The sequence below is a fragment of the Vanessa tameamea genome, chromosome 6, assembly GCF_037043105.1.
Source record: "Vanessa tameamea isolate UH-Manoa-2023 chromosome 6, ilVanTame1 primary haplotype, whole genome shotgun sequence".
Classification (NCBI taxonomy): Eukaryota; Metazoa; Arthropoda; class Insecta; order Lepidoptera; family Nymphalidae; genus Vanessa; species Vanessa tameamea.
The window spans coordinates 10,818,537-10,841,083 of NC_087314.1; the positions used below are offsets into that span (position 1 = coordinate 10,818,537).

Sequence of the window (22,547 nt, forward strand, 5' to 3'; positions counted from 1 at the left end):
ATTCACGTCGAATAAAATCTTATTTAATTGATTTGTTCCTAAATTTTCTCTCAATTAGAAATGTGAATTTACATACTAAAATAGTATATATGTATTTCTTTACTACAGATTCGCAACTCAAACAACATCCGGCTTGCTCCTTTACAACGGTAGATACAACGAGCGGCACGACTTCGTAGCGCTTGAAGTCATCAGTTCCGACGCCGGCCGGAGTGGAGGGCCGGGATTGAGGTTTACTTTCGCGCTGGGAGGAGCGAAGACAGAAGTGACGGTGGAGGGTGACGTCGCTGACGGCATGTGGCATACGGTTGAAATTGAATACTTTAATCGGGTAAGATTAATTAAAATGTTTGGTTTTATTTTAATAAATATTATTGCAAACGTATTCCTATAATTTCAACTTGTTCTCAGACTGCAACAATGATCTTAGACGATTGTGATAAAACGCTATCACTAGCGGGTGGCGCTGACTTTGGCGTGAAGTACGCCTGCGCGAACTTTACGAGAAAAGTATTGCCACCACGCTGTGACATCCCAACAGAAACTTGCCATAGGTAATAAAAAAAAAGAAATAACTACTAGTGATTACTAGTATTTGAAAAAACATAATATTAATTATCATCTAGCTTTTATTATAAAAAATAATTCCAACACATAACAACAATGCATTTGTAATTTTTAAAACTCTTCCATTATTTTATTATATGTATAGATAGATTGTTATTTTTAAATAGGTTCCTCGACCTCACTGGGCCGCTACAGGTTGGAGGATTGCCCAATATACCCAGCAGTTTTCAAGTGAAGAATAAAGATTTCGTTGGATGTATATCTGATCTTTACATTGATCACAAATTCGTTGATTTGAACAGGTATTTAATTTGCTTTATATAACATAAACTGTTATCTATATGTTACGAATTTCCTATCGATAACAACTAACACCTAGGATACAACTATTAATAACAATGAATAAAACTATAACTTTAACTCATAATAACATAAAAATCTTAAGATTAATAATATACTAACACAAGAATGCTTATGCTTCTTTGAATCTTTGTTAAGTAACAAATCCAAGTGCTTATAAATTGACTAAAACAAAGTATTATTATTTTGATTTTATTGTTATGGCCAGGGCCGGACCGTAAGTTTTGGGGACCCTGGGCTAACACAACTTAGGGGCCCACCTAAGACGTATCTGAACGTAGACTTGAATTAAATTAATTGAATGGGTTTAATTAATTGCAGGACTCGCAGGGCTGCAAACCATACGATCTGTTTAATTTAATAAAGTTATGGATTCTTTCACATTATCGTCTATTTTTGACTTTGACTTAGCTGGGGGGGCCCTGAGTCCACGGGGCCCTGGGCTGAAGCCTAAAAAGTCATATGGTAGATCCGGCCCTGGTTATGGCACGAGTATTTTATCTTCTGTCTTTTAATGAATCGATTATTACTGTTTAGCTACGTCGCCGACAATGGAACGCTTGCGGGCTGTCCGGAGAAGCGGTCGCAGTGCAGCAGCGCGCCGTGCTACAACGACGGACAGTGTCTCGACCTGTGGGACACGTTCCTGTGCCGCTGCAACGAGGGCTACACGGGGAAGGACTGTGCTGAATGTGAGTCGAATGCTTCATAGCCGTTACTATTTAGTGAGTAATATTTGCGGGCATATTCATCTGTCCTCACACAGCGATTCTTCGCCGGTGAAAACGGAAAAGTAAAGGGGTGGCTTGTCGCGCATTGGTTCCATAATCCAGCAGTATTGCAAGAGGTGTCGCCTCGAATATTATATGACTCACTGCACTCACGCCCGGCCTGTCCGCAGCGACGTCCCCGCCGTGGCGCTTCAGCGGCGACGGCTCGCTGTCGTTCAACCCGCTGCTGCGGCCCATCCAGCTGCCGTGGCTCAACGCGCTGTCGGTGCGCACGCGGCAGCTCGACGCCTTCCTCATGTCCGTGCAGGTCGGCCAGAACAGCTCCGTGCTCGTCTCGGTGAGTTCCTGTGCCTTTTTTTAAATAATAGTAGCGAAGTTTTCCGATATACCCGTCAGATTAAGCTTAAATATTGTGATAGGAGTGGGGAAGACTTTTTATATCGCTAGGCGGCCCGTAGCCCGGTACGGATTTGACGCTTATCTCAAGTCACTGATAATAAATATTAGATCCTGATATAGATTTCAAAATTAACGTAAAAATATTTTGTTGACTATGGGCGTAATGTATTTAACTCTATTTTTTTTATTAATCTATCCCTTTTAATGTTTTACTCTCACTTTTACATAAATTACTTTTTTTAATCAAGATCCAATCAAGTTTAAAGTTTTAATTTGTGATAAAAGTACTTCGATTCAAATCTAAAGTTGAAATTCTTCAAATCCTCAAATTCCTCATTCAATTAAACCATTTGAAACATATAAATTACTCAACTAAGATGGAGGGGAAACTAAAAACTTATCCCGTTACATTATTACACTCATATCAATTTAAAATATTTATTTCATTAATATACGATAAAAATACAAATCCCTATATTGTATTTTTTCACATATGAAGTTATCTTACCTTAATTATTGCTTTGCAGCTGAAATCTGGCCTTTTACACTATTCATATAATGGTGAAACAATGTTCTTACCATCGACCACACTTGCTGATGGTGCGTGGCATCGTATAGAGATCAAATGGTTGGGGACGGACATATCTGTGAGCATTGACTACGGCCTCCGAAATGCCTTACTACCGATGTTAGCCAATAAAATACAAGGACAATATATTGGGAAAATATTAATCGGCGGACCGGACACCACAGCTGGTCTACTCGCGTCGGATGTGGGATACTTCGAAGGATGTATTCAGGTATAATATATTCATTATGACAATCATCCAAGTTTAACTATTGATTTATGGTTCGATATTTGAAATTTGTTATGGTGTATTATTAATTTGTATTGGATGCGAGTTGCCGAAGAAAGACCACAGTGACGTGCATTTGGAGAGGCCTATGTCCAGCAGTGGACGAATATGGGCAGATGATGAATGGTGTATTAAACCCGGTCTAGTTCCAGTATAGTCTATGTATTGATTTGTGTTCCTTTGTAGGATGTACGCGTGGGAACAGCACAGTCTTTATTGAATCGACCTACGGTCAGAGAGAATGTGAGAGACGGTTGCCAATCACGAGCTGACTGTATGCTGTCTATTTGTCCACCTTATGTAAGTTATTCTATAAAACGCTACTATATATTAAAAAAAAATAATGTGTTTAATTATATACTGAGTTTATGTTATTTTTCTTTTAAATTATTATGAAGATAATTCCTATAAATGTGTTGAATTGGGTGTAAAGTTGCTTATATAAAACTCATGTAATAAATATAATTTTTAGAGTAAATGCGTGTCGGCGTGGGATACTACGGAGTGCATTTGTGACAAGGGTCGTATAGGCTCGCAGTGCGTAGCCAGCTGCGACCTCAACCCGTGTGGTGCGCACGCGCAGTGCGTGCCCGACGACACGGATAAGGGATACCACTGCACGTGCGACGACGGGTATGTAATGACAGGTAAGGACTATCCATTTATAAGACTAGTATAAGATGCGGCTGATTCGATGTAAGGAGATTTTGTGCGTGAGTATATCAATAAAAATAAGACTCATATTACACTTAAAATTAAAGAATACCGAATACTTAAGTACAAACTATTGCAATAACTTAAATATTTAAAAAAAACGGTCAATTAAGTCAAATATTTACTTACTTCGCCAGTGATAGTGTTTTCGGAGTTGAATCCTACCCATCAATTTTATACGGATCGATACTTTTTATTTATGTTGTTGAAGAGTGAGTAATTATAGAGTCGTCACATATTGGCTACGGAACGCTTTATATGTGTTATCCTATAATCTCATGTTGGCAACTGCAATATGCCTGTCACTAACATCGACGAGTCTCCCCACAGCGTCGGGCTGCACGGCGGAGTCGCGCCAGGAGTGTCCGGGGGGGTGGTGGGGGTCGCGGCGCGGCGCGTGCGGGCCGTGCGGCTGCGTGGCGAGCGGCCTGCACCCGCACTGCGACGCGCGCACCGGGCGGTGCCGGTGCAAGGTATGAAACACTTTTGAATTGAATTGAATCGAGGACAACACCACTATTGATTACTACGAATATTTCGTAATACTTAATCTATACTAATGTTATACATGCCAAAATGTTTCTGTCCGTCCGACCAAACCACTGAACACAGTTTGATGAAATTTGGTACAAAGCTAGCTTGAACTCCAAGGAAGGGCTAATTTTTTATACCTAACATCTGACGACCAACGCCTTAAACGCGAGCGAAGCCGTAGGTGAAAACTAGTTTTCTATATTTATTGAATTAGTTATGAAAACCTTTCCTCCCTGTTAACGGCGATATATATCATATAGACATAAATAAACATTTTGGCATTCGTCCGTTCGGCACAGGAGAACCACTACCAGGCGGCGGGGTCGGAGCAGTGCACCCCGTGCCAGTGCTACGCGGCGGGCTCGCTCAACGGCTCGTGCGCGCGCTCGGGGCAGTGCTACTGCCGCAGCGGGGTCATCGGCCGCGCCTGCGACTCGTGCGCCAACGTCTACGCCGAGGTCACGCCCAGCGCCGGCTGCAAAGGTATCCTCATCGGGCTCCGTAAATTTAACGAAGCGATACTTTCTGATCACAAAAAATAGATAAGAAGTCGCTCATTCTTCGTGTAGGACATCAAAAAAATATTATAAAATTTTATTTTGTAACTTAATAGTCAATATCATTTATTATATTAGTGCATCCTAAAACTATGAAAAGAAAAATTTGTAATGTATTGAGATTAATATTTATTTTCAGTCGTTTACGATGGTTGTCCGAGATCCTACGCCGGTGGCGTATGGTGGCCACAGACCAAGTTTAGTATTGAAGCAATTTCTGATTGTCCAACAGGTAAGAATTTCCGTTCCGTTTTGTTTTACGTCCGCTATAAGCGTATTTATTATGCATTGAGCTAGTGACCAGCTTTTACGACTTTAGACTCAAAGGTGAAGAGTTTAGAAAGAATAGTATTATTCGGAACAAAAACTGTCGAGAAAGTGCTAGTAGCAACCAGAAGTTACAAAACTCGCAGTATGAAATACCTATGTCTCGATGAGCACGTCAATTCGTCCTGCGCCTCAACTCTTTCCGGTCAACTCTACCGTGACCAACATTCGGTCAAATGAAAAAAAAATTTATACCAACTCCTAGTTTTGTATAATATTATATATCTTACAGGCTCAAGCGGCAAAGCGACACGTATGTGCGATGAAAAGCAAGTTATCCCCTGGCATGAGCCAGATATGTTTAACTGTACAACTTCTACTTTTTACCAATTAAGAAAACAGGTCTGTTACACTAAAAAACATTATTATTGATTTGTTAATTTTATTAAATATTACACAGACTTACAGCTTATAAATAATTACGTTATTATATTTTTCTCTTACAGCTGCACAAGATAGAAACAGGTGAATTGCAAGTGAATACATTTGTCGGTGTTCGATTAGCGGAAGATCTTGCAACAGCTTGTGATAATACGCCAAAGTTGTATGGAGCTGACGTGCTGGTAGCGGAAGGTATACTGTTGGAACTTATACAATACGAACTGCGTCAAGCGGGTTTGAATCTTACGCACAGTCAAGATAAAGATTATGTTCGAGTGAGTATTTGACAGAAAACACGAGATAGTCGAATCATTGAAACGTATCAATTAAATGGAAAATGATCCAATACTACCAGACTAAAATGATATTTTCTTTCAGAACATTATAAAATCCTCTAATACAATCTTGAATAATGGCTATGAAAAAGAATGGCATCGCATTAGAGAACTCACTGGGCGAGGCGTAGAACACTTATTACAGCAGTTCGACAAGTACATAGCCGTTCTCGCTGAGAGCCAACACGATACTTACACCAGCCCTGTTGAAATTGTTACATCAGATTTAGGTATAAACATATTGAACAATATTCCTTCCTTATTCAATATGATTTCATAATTTTTTTATTTATAGTATATTTGTTCTAATGGTAAATATTTTTTAGCGATTGGAGTGGATATTGTTACAGCTGAATCCATTTACGGATTTGAACCCACAACGTTAAACCGTTATGGGGATTCATACACAACTGAACGAGTAGTCCTACCAGACACGTCATCTTTTATACATTCACCTATACAAACACCAGGATATTATGGCATTAAAGTAAAGAACAAAAAACCATCGAGTCCCAGCGTATCCTTCCCAAAGTATAACAATTTTGTGAAGAGTAAAAACAAGTTTGATAAGTTTTCGCGAGTTCTACTGCCTTTGGATTTAATTGGAATTAGTAATAATCAAGGTATGTTTTATTGTATGTTAATATAAAAGTTAAGATACATTAATGACAACTCTAACAGCTTAATGCAATTTGGCAGGAATCCTACAAGGGAAGTGTAATCTTGCCAAATAATGCGCTTACGTAAGCCTAAGATTATTATTTATTAATTTTTCTACAGATAACCTAGAAACAAACTACGAGTCTCGCGCCGTTTTCTCCTATTTGCAATATTCTCGTAACACGTCACACTTAATGCCGTTGCGCATGGACGAGTCGGTCAGCCGACGTTGGGGAGTTAACATAACAGTGGGCTCGCCCATACTACAGGTGGCGTTGTTCGTGCCCGAGTACGTTTGGTACAGGGAGACGAAAGAGAGCGAGGATAATTCGGAAAATAACATTGAAGATATTGATGGTTGGTACTATTAATTATAGTTATGATTGACAAATCGTACAAATGATTGAACAAAAATATATTTTTGCTAACGGTACTGCTAAAAATCAGAACTTTTGCTTAAATGTTTAAATTATTTTAAGATCATTTAAACAGTTCAAGTGTTCCACTTGTTAGGCAAAGGTCTTAATGTTTCTAAAACTAAATTAATTTTACATCACTTTTTTAGGGATAATGTATACTAACAAAGGACACACGCATCAGAATCACATAAACAATCACATCACAAATGATATACAGACAAAACATAATACTTGGCCTCAATCAGAAGACGAGAATTCCAACCAAGACAATCACGGACCAGTTGTTATTCAACCAGCTTACAAAAAACAAGAGAAGCCGTACATCAACGATAATTTCCAAGAAAACGATTCATCGTATGTCGCTGAAAGATTAGAAAGCTCTGATGGACCAAAAGTAATGGCTCTGATTAAGGAAAATGACACTGTCAATAAAGATGCAAATTTAACCAAGGAAATCGGAAAAAAGAAGTTGATATACAAAAGCTTGAATGGAGTGAGGTTAAAGAAACCGATTAGATTACAGATTTGGCTTGATATCAATAGAGAGACATTCGGTTCACGAACTAATCCCCAATGCGTTCATTGGTCCACATTACGAGGGTAAGTACCTATATAAATTGACATATCGGTTTAAATCCTTATTTGTTAAGAATTATTAAAAAAAATAAAAATATTTTAAAGTGTTTCGTACTTTGGCCAAGTTATGTAGGAATAATCTTACGTTCAATTTTTTTAGGGCAGGGGAATGGTCACGCGTTGGTTGCCACACCGAGATCGACTACGACTGGTCTCCGTACTCCGACGAACCTCTGCTCATTAATTGTACTTGTAACCATCTTTCCACTTTCGCTGTTCTCGTCGACGAAGTGGATATTGAGGTCAGTTTATATTTATTTTGCCTACCATATATAATTATAGTATTAGATGTAAATGATTATACGATTTTTATATTATACAATAGTTCATCCCGGAGCCGTCCCTCCTGGAATCAGTGACATCATACACCGGGTTCAGCATTTCGTTGCCGCTGCTGGTGTGGACATGGGTGGCGCTATGCCTCATGCGTGGTGGAGCCGCCACCGTCTCCAACTCCATACACAAGCATCTTATCTTCTGCGTGTTCATGGCTGAGCTGCTGTACTTGATAGCTCTAAAGGCGAGGAGTTCTTTAGTTCAAAACGAGGTAACCAATGTTTATGCTAATACATTATACAACCACACAAATAATGATGTGAGTTGGTCCAGTGCTAGTCTATATAACGTAACGGGCCTTTCCGCAGAGTAGACTAAAATCACTAACAATTTAACCACTAAAACATGTTTCGTGCATCTAGTTCGCGTGCAAGGTGGTGGCCATGGGCCTGCACTACTGGTGGGTGTCGGCGCTGGCGTGGGCCGCGTGCGACGCGTGGCAGCTGCGGCGGCTCGTGCGCGAGCTGCGGGACGTCAACCACGGCCCGCTGGCGGCGCAACTGGCAGCCGCGTACGCCGCGCCCGCCGTGGCGCTGGCGCTGGCCGCCGCGCACCACCAGCACCAGTACGGGAACGCACTCTTGTGAGTACCACTTCTACGGATAAGACATATTGTTCGATAAGAAAATATAAAAGGCATACATTTTTGTCGTGATGAAAATTATTTCATATAAAATATATGTCATACTTGGATCTATAGTAATGGTCAGCATAAAAGAGTAATTATTACTAAGTTTGCTTACGAATTTTTCTAAAAGTCATTCCTCTCCGCCAATACATAAGAACCTGTTGAACGTTTTATTATAAAAAAAATACTCCAATGTACCGTTATATCTGGATCAAATGTATACTCATCGATGTTCTAATTGTAAACTAAAAGATAAAACGGATTTTGTTTTTAACAGAGAATATTAAAACAAATATACATTTTATTAAATATCTATTTAAACTCAGCTGCTGGGTGAGCTGTCACGAAGCAGTGGTATGGTGGGTGGTCATTCCGGCTGCGATATACGCGAGCGCCGCCCTCGTTTTCCTGGCGGGCGCTACGCGAGCTGCTTTTACCGTGCGGGACCACGTCATTGGCTTTGGAAATTTGAGGTAAGTCAATAACATATTAAGAAATTTTAAGCCCCACGCTACGACTTGATTTTGGGCTAAACTTATATAAAGCTTAACCGTTCCTAGTTGGGAATATTGATTTACACTCTTTGTAATCTTTGTCTCGCATAGGTGAATATCTATGAAATGCAGGATTTAATTGATACAGAATGACAGAGTATTAGATTTTGTTGTGGTGCAAAATACTAGTTAAATTACATAAACTAATCATATAAATATTGTGTTCAAAAGTTTTAAACAAAGGTGTAGACACGACCGAGCTACTTTTACTAGTAAACGCCTACGTGTCGATGGACCGGCCCGGGGCGAGGCAGGTCAGTTGAGTGCAGACAGTTCTCTCAGGATGCTGCTGGCGGTGAGCGTGGTGTGCCTGCCGCTGCTGGTGTGCGCGTGGGCCAGCGCGCTGGTGCTGGGCAGCGAGGCGGGCGCGCGGCGCGACGCGCTGAGCTCGGTGCTGGCGGGCGCCGTGGCGCTGCACGCCGCCGTGGCCGCGCTCGGGTACATCGCCTTCAACGTGCGCGTGCGGGACAACCTCAAGAGGTCGGTCGCAGCTTCGCTGAGATATTATGTGTTCCGGTACTATCCCTCGCTATGGACACATATGTAGATGTTATGTTCCATTGAGCCCTGTGACGACATAGACTCGCCCTTCGAACCGATCGGACACATAACTACTGTTATGCTGAGTAAGTGGTTGAGAGTTTTTGGTGTCCAGGTGAGCTCGCTCAAAGCTTCGAATACCACCAGAGTGCGTCTACAAACAAACTATGGTTTTCCAAATCCAAATTATATTATTTTAATGTGATATTGTTTTCTAACAGATCGATTTTAAGATGCTTAGGGAAGAAAGTACCACTCGCGGATACGTCTGTTATAATCAGCACGAGTGCCCAAAATCTCTCGCAAGTTAACAGGTAAATAAAATATAATTTACATCTGATAAAGTTGAAATAGATAAGTCTGCCGAATGATTTATATTTAACATATCACTTCGTGTTATAGATCTGCGCTAGCCTACCACAGCAGCACCGAACCGGGTCGCCAGATGCGCAACATTGGAATATCAGCTTCGTCTACCACCTCAAGGTCCACAACGAAGACGAGTTCCAGTCCTTATAGGTTCGTGTTATTTTATTATTTAAATAGGATCGTCCAAAAAGTTTGTAGTGATTTCAGACACGTAGTAAAATACAGGTCTGAATATATCAGATGATTAAAGAGATGGCATAAAAACATGTTCTATAATAATGTAATCGCGAACCAGATTTGCATTATTTGATACTAATATATAAAATAGCAGTAAAAACAATACCGGTTTACTAGCTTTTGTTGTTAATTAATCATCGATAGTCATATAATATTTTAGTCGTCGTCTTAAAAACGAACAAGATACAATTTGGTCCACGGTTGAATAAGTCAAAGATGGTTCTACCTTGAATTTAATTTTATGTTTCATTTTAGTCGCAGCGACGGTCAACTTCGTCACACAAGCACATCTACTTCTAACTACAACACGAGCGCAAGTGACATGCCGGCTTATTTGAGAGGATTTGATTCTTCATTGACCACGAGAAAAGATGGTGAGAAATCGGAATTGAATTTACTAATGCATATTTCGTAATTTTAAATCTTATCAAAAATATAAATTTGGAGTGAACTACTGGGATGCTTAAAAGTGGAGTAAAAAGTAACTGGCCTTACAGCCAATAAATGTCTAAACTGAAACAATGGTCTGTACTAATAACAGACGAAAGTCGCCGTCGCCGCAAGACCCGCGGGGACACGGAAGTGGCGACGGAAGGCACGGAGGGCACGGACAGCGAGAGCGAGGCGTCCGCGCGCAGCCTCGACCTCGCCTCCAGCCACTCCTCCGACGACGAGGACACCACCTCGCGCCGCTCCAGCCACCCGCCCTCCGCGCACCGTGAGTGTACTGCCGCCTGCCCTGCCCTGCCCTCTTGTCGATGTACAGCGACAGTCGTGCAACCTGGGAAATATTGCCATTCGAAAAAACAAAATGTTTAAGCATCCTTTGAAAGACACGGTCTACTCTACGGTCTACTTTGAACTCCTTGGTCTTGTTGGTTTAATTCCTAAATAACGTGATAAAGTCACATTATTTAGATAGGCGTAATTGTAGAAAGGTCTATAGTTACGACAATTTTGCTCTATCCTGATAAAATAATAAGGCCGACGCTTTCTCTTTCTTACACAGTAAATACTCTTTTAAAAATACATGATTATAATTTTCTTTTTATTTGATTTTAGGAGATCGAGGTCCTAATAACACAGGAGGAAATTACTTACCAAATATTACAGAGGGAGCTCCTTTGGCTATTGCGCCGAGATGGCCTTCTCATATTAGAGATGGTAAAAACTCTTCCTTTTCCAAATCAGAATATTACCTTAATATGTTGCAAAATTTAATAGATTAAGTTTCTAACGAAATTAAAACCTAATGCACTTTTACAGAAACCAATCGACCCGAAATGAGTCGTTGGTCACAAGAAACTGGTTCAGAAGAAGGGATGAACCCTGGACCGGCCACACCGTCACCGAATCCTCTGCCGAATCCCGACTTAACATCAGACGTGTACCAGCTCAGTAGACATCGACTTAAGCCTTCAATATTGGAAAATGTTCATGACACGTATGTTGCCAGTGTGGATGCATCAAGGTTACCGCTGGATAACAGGTAAATAAATAAAAAAATGGTAATAATGATTAGTATAGATCTTTTTACACGAAGACGTGCCTCTCGAATTTCGGAAAGTTTTGCAATTAGAATATTCAATCAGGAAATTACAAATGCATTGTTTCTCGGAACTCTTTCCATTTCTCCTTTTTCTATTCCTTTTATTTATTTATTGACTTTTTTATAATAGATACGGAGTAATGGATGACGAGTTAATGTACGGAGTAATGCCAAACGAAACGGAGAAGCAAGTCCCGTACGACCCAAATTACCCAATATCCCCGACAATGTACAGATTACCAACGAATCCCTACGGTTCAAAAACGTATTTATCATCTCGGACGTCGGATTACGGATACAGCCCAACTAAATATTTAAACACTGACCCCGGTGTGTACGGGTCTCGAGATTTCCGAGATTCGACGGTGACCACGAGGGAGCACGACGGTTACCCTCCACGAGATTTCCGAGATTCCGGTATCGCCACCATGCTGAAGAACGATTATCAGAGGAAGATGGAAGGTCATTATGAATACAACGACAGAATGTCGGACGGCTCGGAGAAACATCACCCACACGACAAATATCTCTTTCCGTATACAGGTTTGTTTTATCATATTTTACTTTTGTGGCGAGATACAAATGTCTTGTGTTGCAAAAAATTTAAAAGTATTACCAGCATTAAAAAAAAAGTATCACACGTGACAAAAATATGACTTAAGAAAATATATATGTATGTAATTGAAGTAATATTGCTCAAGTAACTTTTAGTCACAGATATAAATTCGTATGTTATTATAGTAATTACACTTATAATAGATTGCTTTCTTCCCAATTAAGTGATCACAGATGCACATGTGTGTGTTTTATATTTAGTTTTTTTGTTTCTTTTTTTGTTGTGATTTTATTTTGATATTTTTAATTATTTGCTATTAATTAGTACAGCGTACATACAATGCTTATTGAGGAGGCTTTGTGTTTGTTTGCTTTGCTTAGCGGAGGAAGACCATATAACTGTGCGCGGTGCGCAGGCGCCTCAACGACTCAACAGTGATGTACACACAGGTATTTAAATGTACAACTTTGTCATGTTTTCTTGAAATATATTTTACCTAAAATGCTTACGAAATTCTATTCGAAACTAGTTCAAAGTATAATTAAGTTCGTTACAAACCCAAATTTCGAACGCCGTTTCTCGTTGAACTGTTGAAAACAAAGTAAAGCTACATAACGTCACATATATCGATCTGAACATATTTCTTTTATATTTTTAAATACTTTTGGGATTTACAGGCGAAGTTCAACAACAAATGGGAGCGCCACTAGCCAGTATGGGAGAGACTAGCGAGTAAGATAACTTATTGCAATGTTACTAATACACTATTACAAATCTACAACAGCATGACTTATTCAACTTAAATTGCATGATTTGTTCAAAAACTATTTACATCTTTTCTATCATATATCATTAACTTTAGTCTCCTAATAATACAAAGGCACTTCGGACCCACAAAATAAACTTTTAAGTGAAACCAAATCTCGGTCAACATCATCCTAAACACCTTTTACATATATTTTATTTAAATATTCCATTTTTATATTTAAGACAACGTCTAACTTTGATAAGATTTAAGCCAAGAGGTACTTCACATTTATCAATATTAAATTTTATTCATAAAGATAACGTCAGATAAAGTAAATCATGTATGAAAAACTTCTTTAAGTACATACTATAATAAAATTTAAAGACAACGGAGCACGAGGATTCTTTATAAGTGCTTACAGCACTAATAAATAATATAATCTGCATAAGGTAGTTAATACCTTATTAATAATAAAAAATATATAACAAAATGTGAATATTAAATATAATAAATTTAATTTTAATAACTTTATTTACATAAGTATTATTAACATTTGTTAATATATTATGATGTATTATAATAAAATAACTTTTTATTGTAAAGTAATATATGTACGGACTAATCTGGATTTATGTATGAAAAGCATGGTTGACTTAAACATAATGTATTTGTAAACAATGTTCAATAGATGGTGGAGGTTGTATGAGAAACACTCATTGTAAAATCATCTTTTGCTTTGCTAACCGATGGTGTTGCCGCGCGCGAAATCATCCACAATCACCGTAGGGAGGAGGTAACATATATCTGTGTAAGCATGAACACATGTTCGGATTCAGGTTTATGCACTTTTTACGTCACGTACTTCTATGCCAAGAATATCGAAGAACAAAACGTCACCAACCATTTCAATTTTAAGTGTAAATTATAATCGTGTATTTTTTACGCTTTTATCTCAATATAAAAGAACAAATTCATAAACGAAGTTGTTTCTGAGGTAATCTTGTCATAGAATTATATATATGTTTTTATAATATTCATTTGCACTTCGAAAATTTCATTAATCATTTAATATTTAAATAGATTTTACAATTGATTACCAAATGTGAATCCGAACATATTAGATCGTATTAAGTAGAATTAATTAATTATCTATGGCTTCATTCGTCAAATTATGGTAACTGGTAATAATTTCATTTAATTGTAAAGTTCCATCGTTCCAAGTTCACTCGTGTACAAAATTATGCCAAAGGGGACATCGCCCTTTGGTATAATATTGTAGGCGAGTGAACTCTTGAATTATGTGTACGATTCCTCCAACTTCAGGCCATTTACAACACACGGGTGTGCTTCACTCCTAAATTCCAAACGCTAGGCTACTCCTAAAAAAAATCTTGATATATCATAAGCCGTATAAGCTACTAGCTACTAGACAAAGGAAGCAGTTAAGAATTAGTTTTATTATTTAACAAACAACATATTAATATGTAAAAGACAACTTTATATTTTATCGTTTACAGGAAATCTACTACTGAAGACGATGCAGAAACGAGAGTGTAAGACCACATAGTACAAGATTTCCAATGAATCTCAATTAGTTATTTTAATTTATTTCACTATCTAATTGTAAAATATAATACATTTAATAAAACTGTTAGCTGTTACTTCTGCAAAGACTGTCAAAATAACTCAGTGCTCACTGCCATAAAGTAGCATAACGGCTGTTTATTTTTAAATATATTGTCTATTGCTTTAAGTAGAATAAAATTCGCTATTATATTAATTGTAGATTATTTTTACTTCATAATTTTGACATCCACCTTTGCATTAAACTGCTCAAATAGTTAGAAAATATATTGTAAAAAGGGAATCATAACCTCAAAGATCTCAAAATTATAATATATATATGTATTGGTCAAAAAAAGTAAATCAAATAATTACCTATGAGAAAAAAGTGTAAGTAAAATAATTCGATCGTTAGAATTTGAAAATTACGAGTTATATAAAATATCTATGTAAAGTACGGAATGTATTCAATTATTATAAAATTTAATTAAGATTATATATTTTTGCAAATTAAAAGATTGCTTTAGAAAACTCTGGCTTCTTAGAACTTTCTAATAACGTGTCACCCAAAGTCAGTTGTATATAGAGTAAGTTATAGATTTAGATATTTAGTGTAGTTATATACGAGATGTGAAATATTTTTCTATAAGATACCAAAACTTATTAATTGTAATAAATGTTCAATAATTTCGAAATTTTGAGACACGCGTAGTTATTAATAATAGCTTGACTTGAAATTAGATATAGTTTTAGACTAAATATTTGCAATGTAAATACTAGGTATACAGTTCTGTCGAGTGTTGTGTGCATTTTAAGCGTTTAACGAAGAGTCCACCTATTTTGTAAATAAATAGACTTTTACACTTTGTAGCTATTAAGTACCTATGGGGCGATTTGTATAGGGAAATATAAAAAAAAGCTTTACTTGATTATTCCCTAACGTCTTTATGCCATAATATTCAAATGATTTTATATTTTGTGTATCATGTATATTTTATAATAACAAATTGTCTAGAGTCTATTGCATGTCTACCTATCAATTATTTTGTCACGTTAAAATTGCAAAAAGTATTTAAAACATTTAACTTTAAAAAAACACTTTCGTCGGTACAGTATAATATTTGAAACAAAAAAAAAAGGATAAAAAGAAGGCAAATTTGGAGATGAAAGGTAAAAGAGAGGATATTTTAAGTATTATTATGATCAAATCTAGTAGACATGCACGTTGTTTTGGACTACAAGCTCAGATGCTTTTTAATTATCAATAATCATATAATCAACGCATTAAATTCCTCTATTAGGATTGTTTTCGAAGTTGTCAGCTTTTTAGAAAACGTGTTTTATGTACACTTAGTATATGAAAATGTTTTACGCTTATTTCAAAAACTTTACATTCCGCTTTGTGATTTTAGTCTACATTCTCATTTACAGAAATCATTTATTGTAGAAGTAGTACAAATGTAGCATCTGAACTGTTTTATATTATAATAAAATATTTTATGGCTAAAATGGTGTTTTTTTTAACCTCGTTGTTAAAAAAAATGTTTTTTGTTCCTTTTTAGTAAGAAAGAAAAAGGCGACTGTTCAATGTACAATGCATATATGTAATCGGGTTAGGTGCAAATGTTTTTCTTTAATCGATAAAAATATATCTATTTACTACTCTCTCAGATTATTAAATTCTGAAGAGTGTGTAACTTTACTTATTTCTATCTTATTTTTTAAAGTAAGTCCTTATTACAATAATTTATAATATTATACTGTCTATTACATTGTGATTGAGAGCGCTCAACATTTTTATTAAACTAAAATTATGACTATTTAATACTAAATCGCGTAACTAAGATGGGTTTACCAGTACCTACTTCAAAGAATCTTGACATTCTATTTTAGGCACCAATAATAATAATAACATTCTTCCATAACTTCGCTAACCATAAAGCATAAGGTATAAAAGCATATTTAATAAATATGCTTTTGTGCTTTTATTTTTAATGTTGAATATTTTGTATTTAGTACATCGTCTTATATGTCTAGTACTAGAAAAGCTGTTCAAAATTAATAAAGATATAATTATGTCACAGTGACGAAAAAAGGAAAGAAAGCGGTAGCGGTGAGATGGCGCAGATGAGCCACAATAGCTTTTTTTATCTTTTTCTGTTTGTCTCTGAGAGTATTATAGTGAAATTTGATTCAATAATGGTATTAACAAGAATAAACAATCCATATAAGAATATATAATCAATATTACAGATTTAAATTAGAACCTAGAAGAAAACAAAATCCATCAAATACTTAAGAAAATTTATGAACTCAGAAAACTTTATTGTTACACTGAAAATAGTCTTTACAGTATTGAAGAAAGCAATTCGGTATTTTTGTATAAATAGTAGATTTTAATTGTATTTGTTAAAATAAATTCAATTTATTTTTCCGTTTTTGGCATATTAAACGAAATAAATAAATTACAAACCATAAATAAATTATTAAATCATGTAAATAATAATGTCGTTTTATGACCCATGAGGTACACAAGAAAATGATCGAATTTATAAAGATTAAAAATATATCGCATTTTCAACATCCATCTGACAGCGTGTCTGGTAGCATACATATGAGTCAATTACTCAGTATCTTAATATCTTTTATAATTAATATGAATTATGACGATTAGTTTGGTTAAGAAATTCTAGGTTTAAGTTTCTTTTTCTTTACTCATTATAATTAATAACATCAAATTTGCATACGCTATAAAATTTAAAAAAAAAACAGGTATGAATTAGGGGGATACAATATTGTTATGGTATATACTTATGTTACATTTTAAATTTGCTTACTACTTACGGTTATTAAATTATAAGATTCCGTTGGATCATTTTCGAATCCGATTCAGTTTTTACTTCTAATGTATCCGAGACTTAGAGCGGTTCCTCGAGACTTACATACACCCGTATGAGCTCTCAAATCTAGCGTAAGTTATAGATAAGAGGGAACGGCAAAATCACTGGCGGCATCCATTCTCTAGAATTTGTTCTTGGTTCCCAAAGGTGTTTGCAGCCTGTACTATTTGTATTATTAAGAACTTATTAAGAGAAGGCTAGTTAAATAAAATTCCTACACATGTGTCTTACACCAGCAAAACAAATACTAATAAGTTCGCTACGATTTAAGTACCGGTGTTGGTATGTCTTTTTGCCGCCTGTTTTTAAGATAGACATGAATAAAGTTCTTTATACTATATCGTAGTAATTCTCTTTCTTGTATGATATAGGTAATCGAACGGGCAAATGGGTGAACCTAATGGTGAGCAGTCATCATCGGCCGTAGACATTAGCGCTGTAAGAAATATTAACCATTCCTTACATCCCCAATAAGCCACCAACCGAAAATGTTATGTCCCTTGTGCCTGTAGTATTTTATTGTGTCTATGTATTTTATTCAAGTAAACTTCACAATGAAGCGTTTTTGAATCGTCAACATTTAAACACTACCACCGTTTCGGAAAGCAGCCTCCAGCGAGAAGAAACGGCAAGAAACTCACACAGTTGCTCTTTTTAAATAAACAGATTTACAATGCTGTTATTCACAATTAGCGTTCAATCAGTCCTGTGGTGGAACCCGAGCCTAAAAACAGGAGTTATTTCTGAAAAGTATTATTTTAATGAATAATAAGGTTTATTGATCAATTTAGTCTTTCAAATCATAACACAACAATACCAAGTATTGCTGCTTGGTAGTTGGTGGTAGAATATATGACGAGTTAATGGTACCTACCCAGACGGGCTTACATAAAACCATACAACCAAGTAGAAAGTATCTTTGAATAGTTCTTTTGTTGGGTTACCATGCTACTCACGCTACTAGATTTATTTTTCTTAAACTATCAAGTATACAATTCTCAATCATAAGTGAAAATCTCTAAAGTATATACTTCACATATATTATAATGTATAGTAATGGGAAGTTATTTGCATAAATCTTCCACGTAATCGCTGGTACAATATAAATTATGCTAACATGTCAATATTTGTTAATATACTTTAAGAGTGAACGTAAGACCGTTGCCCATACCGTATTTCGCAGTACCAATGACGATACGATACTAAAATTACATGTATATATATTGCTGTCATTGTTACATTTCGTACAAAAATAACATTTACTATTTTATAAATGAAATTAAGATTTGTAATACCGATTCGAGAAAATTGAAGAATTTCCCAGTTTAGCATCTTTAAAAATGATATTCTATATGAATAAATACCTGGTAATATTATATAGATAATAATATATATTTTTTTTTAATAAATAATAACATTAAGTCCTTAAATATATAGGTACATATATGAATTAAAAATAGTTACTGTATATATCTTGAGCGCATGGAGTGGTGGCAACATTTCCCCATTGAAAAATAAAAATAAATTTAATCAACATATCTTATTAATTATTATATATACTTTTGAATATACATATGTTTGACCTTCCATAAGAATGGAATGTCATGGAAGTTAACTTAAAATGATTTTGCAAAAAAACAACAACACATTAAACCTCAATCAAGGTAATTTATGAAATATTCCCAGTAAAATTGAAGCAGTAAATATATAAATATATATGATGAGATCTGGTTATTAATTTTAAAAACAATAAGAACAAGTAAAACTTTTATCTATTTATTCATCAACATACATAATATCTACATTTGCACAAATGTTTAACTTATAAACGCATCAGTAAATAGTACTCAGGCTGATACCATATAATACTTTCTCGATAATTTATTATGGTCACATTGCGTGCCAAGGGATGGTCGTTTCTCGTTTACAATGTACGGCATTCACATAACATCTAATTTAAGTTAATATGGATATGAATTTACATATACAATAAATTAGTGTGTATCTCATTAATATAAGAGGAAGCAAACTAATATTTACAAATTGAAATAATTTCATAAAAAATACACATTAATTCAAAAAAAGAAAGTGTTACTTGAAAATTCTTTAATTAAACTGAACATAAATTATAACTGACACTCAACAAAATTTTGTTTGAGTTATTAAACTTTAATATTAAATATAGTATGTATAGGAATAACCTTTAGTAAACAGACAAAAGTTACTTTAAACATGAAAATGACTGAAATCTCAATAGGAAAATATTAAGTGTCATTTATTTATATACACAGGCTATTACCAATCAAAGCTTTCACAAATGTTGTATTAACATTTCATGGAATGTTTAAGCCTTAACAAAATGACTACATATACCAGTGCATTAATTTAAAGTAATATATTTGTTACTTGGTAACATTGATAAATAATTTATGATGACTTAAATCACATGTAATGCACAATATATCTAGTCAATTTTTTGACAGGACACTGTGATATGATATTTAAAATACATATTCTATTGGTTTGAAGTAGTCTAAAGCACTCCAATATTATACAGATAAAATATCTTATTCTTAGCACATTAAAAGTCAAGTCATATAATTTAAAAAAATGTTTTATCGTTGACTATGAATTTGCATTCCATGTGTATTGTTAATATTTCTTTATGGACGACTCAACTTAAAATAATAATATATCTTTAGGTATAATATTAAAATAATTGGTATTTTTCTTATAACAAAATATTTTTACAGCTTGTGCTAAGACCAGATATTTTGCAAACAGTAGTTATCAAACAAAATATAGTTACACATCAACAAAACAGAAATTCAGAAGTATACAAGTCCAACACTTATTGAAAACTTCAAAGCTTAAAGTTGCTTTTTTAGATAAATATTTGTATTAAGCACTGGCAGCGGCAGATTTTCCAGGTCAAGGTAAGGGCGGGAGAGTCCAGTGCTTTATTACACTGAAAAAAAAAAAAACATTTTTTAATAAACATACTCCATACAATCAAACTTCAATGTCAAGAAAGAATTACATATTGTCTATGAATAAAACATGTTACATAATCTATAAAATAAATATTGTATGTCATGAGGAACAGAAACAAGTACTGCTTCTCAGGAATTCTGGTATAACATTTTTTCCATATGTTGTTCATATGTTCATATCATTTAATAAATTAATAAATGAAAAAAAAAATTATTGTGTTAATCAAAACTGAAACAATTAGGCCATTGGGCTGTATTTACCGATAGCCCAGATTAAGTATTAACTTCTACTAATATATTTTCTATTATATCTAATTAGATATTTACATATATACTTCTACACAGTATTTATTTAGGTGATGATCATCATCACGCTATTTAATATATAAGTAAACAAAGACCCCCAAAAATATACTGTATATTAGATTATTACAAAAATTATTGGAAACAATGTAGAATATACCTTCCATTCATAAAAAAAAATCGTAAATATATTTTCTACTCAGAAATCTTATAGTACATCTAAATCACCATAACTTATTTAAACTACTTTATGTAATATATTTTAGATACAATTTTTAAACCTTTTTCACAGACATGCTTACAAATATTCATGGCTCATAACTTATTCCTTAACTTATGGTCTTAATAGAATATTTAATTATTTATGGATAATAAACAGAATGAGACATAAGAGGATCTGATTCTGATAAATCCAAAACAACCTCTTTCAATTTGCTGAATTTAAGAAAAAATTGGTATAAAAACTTACTCTTATTTTCAAGTATAACTTTCTTCTTAAGTTACTGGTTGCCCATTTTGACTTTTGATGTCATGTAAATACCGACAATAAGTCCGAACAAACCAATAGCTGACCCAAAGATTTCTACAATGAGAATCTTAACGAAGAGGGCAGCATTGGCAGCATCAGCGAGTGCAGCTCCAGAGCCAACAATACCTACAGAGATACCGCAGAACAAGTTTACGAGTCCGACAGCCAATCCAGCACCAAACATCACGTAACCAGCCATCCAATTCTGTTGCTTGATGGCAATATCCAAGAATGGTTCTTTATACTGTTCTAGCATACCAGAAAGCACGATAGCTGTAATCAAACCGTAAATAGCCACAGCCTCGCAGAAGATAACGGAGATCAAGTTCTTGGTCTTAATTCTTGGGGCTTTGACACCACCTCCTACTATGCTCACTCCGGTGGTGTGAATACCCATCGCAGCACCAACAACTGAGAAAGCGACGGCGAACGCTATTCCCAACGTTCCCCACATGTAGGGGGACGTATTCTCTAGGAACCATCCGAAACTTATCAGCTCACCCTTTCCAGTTAGTAGGTAGTACAACGAAAATATGGGTATGGCGAGCGCCAACAGCAGCACAAACAGGTAAGTCAGAAAGTATCTCATCTTGATGGAGTTTTTGAGTCAATTGGAGCTGTTTAACCTGAAGATCCCAAAAGGGACGGCCTTTTTTTCTCCAATTTCTGCCTTGACAGAAAACTCAAAACGGAGAAGTCTTGTGATCACAAAATGTCAGAGACAAGAAAAATGTTGCCACCAATTAAGTTTCATATAGAAACCATAGAGTTTGTATAAATATGTAATGGAAAACTATACTACTGACTGCGGCAACGGCTACTTTTATTATATTAAAGCGCAAAAACCTGATTAAAAAGAGAGTTATATTATGTTTTAACTTATATTGTACTTAAGAATATTCTTCTTTTTTTTAATTACGTAACCTTACCAAAAAGTAGAAATTAATATTTTTTAAAGCAAATTAATGTTATTTAGATAATAAAACACGCGATTGCTATCTTGTTTTAATTAAAAAATACAAATTAGCAAAACATAAAAAATAGATTTAATTTCATAATTATGAAAGAATACTAGCAAAAACCATTTAATTTTAAATTGAAATACGTAGGTATGGAAATAGGTTTTTACATAGTTAAATCAATTCTTCAAAGTAATAATGTTGAAAATATTTTTTTAATTTTATTACTGCTTACACATTTTGATTGTTCAGTTTTAATATTTCATTTTTTTTTAAATTTTTAATTCATAATCGGCACGAGAATGA

The 22,547-nt window shown here is 35.1% G+C and overlaps 2 protein-coding genes across 6 annotated transcripts in view; one reads left to right on the plus strand and one right to left on the minus strand.

The window, feature by feature from the left end:
- LOC113396395 (protocadherin-like wing polarity protein stan) overlaps nt 1-16,066 on the plus strand; it is a 128,548-nt gene extending 112,482 nt beyond the window's left edge. Inside the window, exons 24-56 of one of the 5 annotated variants that reach the window (XR_010309157.1) lie at nt 109-331; nt 412-554; nt 717-869; nt 1,465-1,619; nt 1,829-1,995; nt 2,585-2,857; nt 3,101-3,214; nt 3,387-3,561; nt 3,959-4,101; nt 4,462-4,645; nt 4,859-4,951; nt 5,279-5,388; nt 5,493-5,702; nt 5,806-5,992; nt 6,089-6,385; nt 6,543-6,779; nt 6,988-7,441; nt 7,578-7,719; nt 7,803-8,024; nt 8,176-8,396; nt 8,768-8,914; nt 9,278-9,475; nt 9,757-9,849; nt 9,938-10,054; nt 10,397-10,515; nt 10,683-10,859; nt 11,204-11,305; nt 11,408-11,630; nt 11,821-12,233; nt 12,627-12,695; nt 12,924-12,978; nt 13,683-13,787; nt 14,512-16,066. Coding sequence is in view for 3 of the 5 variants with exons in the window: in XM_026634315.2 (XP_026490100.2) it covers nt 109-331; nt 412-554; nt 717-869; nt 1,465-1,619; nt 1,829-1,995; nt 2,585-2,857; nt 3,101-3,214; nt 3,387-3,561; nt 3,959-4,101; nt 4,462-4,645; nt 4,859-4,951; nt 5,279-5,388; nt 5,493-5,702; nt 5,806-5,992; nt 6,089-6,385; nt 6,543-6,779; nt 6,988-7,441; nt 7,578-7,719; nt 7,803-8,024; nt 8,176-8,396; nt 8,768-8,914; nt 9,278-9,475; nt 9,757-9,849; nt 9,938-10,054; nt 10,397-10,515; nt 10,683-10,859; nt 11,204-11,305; nt 11,408-11,630; nt 11,821-12,233; nt 12,627-12,695; nt 12,924-12,978; nt 14,512-14,551 (5,656 nt within the window). In the remaining 2 variants the exon portion in view is untranslated. The remainder of the gene's footprint in view (nt 1-108; nt 332-411; nt 555-716; nt 870-1,464; nt 1,620-1,828; nt 1,996-2,584; nt 2,858-3,100; nt 3,215-3,386; nt 3,562-3,958; nt 4,102-4,461; nt 4,646-4,858; nt 4,952-5,278; nt 5,389-5,492; nt 5,703-5,805; nt 5,993-6,088; nt 6,386-6,542; nt 6,780-6,987; nt 7,442-7,577; nt 7,720-7,802; nt 8,025-8,175; nt 8,397-8,767; nt 8,915-9,277; nt 9,476-9,756; nt 9,850-9,937; nt 10,055-10,396; nt 10,516-10,682; nt 10,860-11,203; nt 11,306-11,407; nt 11,631-11,820; nt 12,234-12,626; nt 12,696-12,923; nt 12,979-13,682; nt 13,788-14,511) is intronic. The other 4 variants (XR_010309158.1, XM_026634315.2, XM_064215117.1 and 1 more) reach the window with 4 other exon arrangements.
- Nucleotides 16,067-19,217: 3,151 nt separating this feature from the next.
- On the minus strand, nt 19,218-22,007 carry LOC113396397 (V-type proton ATPase 21 kDa proteolipid subunit c''). Its single transcript, XM_026634317.2, has 2 exons — nt 21,223-22,007; nt 19,218-20,425 (listed from the first exon to the last, which is right to left on the minus strand). Exon 1 carries the CDS (start codon nt 21,869-21,871, stop codon nt 21,254-21,256), a length of 618 nt encoding a protein of 205 aa, XP_026490102.1. The 5' UTR covers nt 21,872-22,007; the 3' UTR covers nt 19,218-20,425; nt 21,223-21,253.
- Between the last annotated feature and the right edge of the window lie 540 nt (nt 22,008-22,547).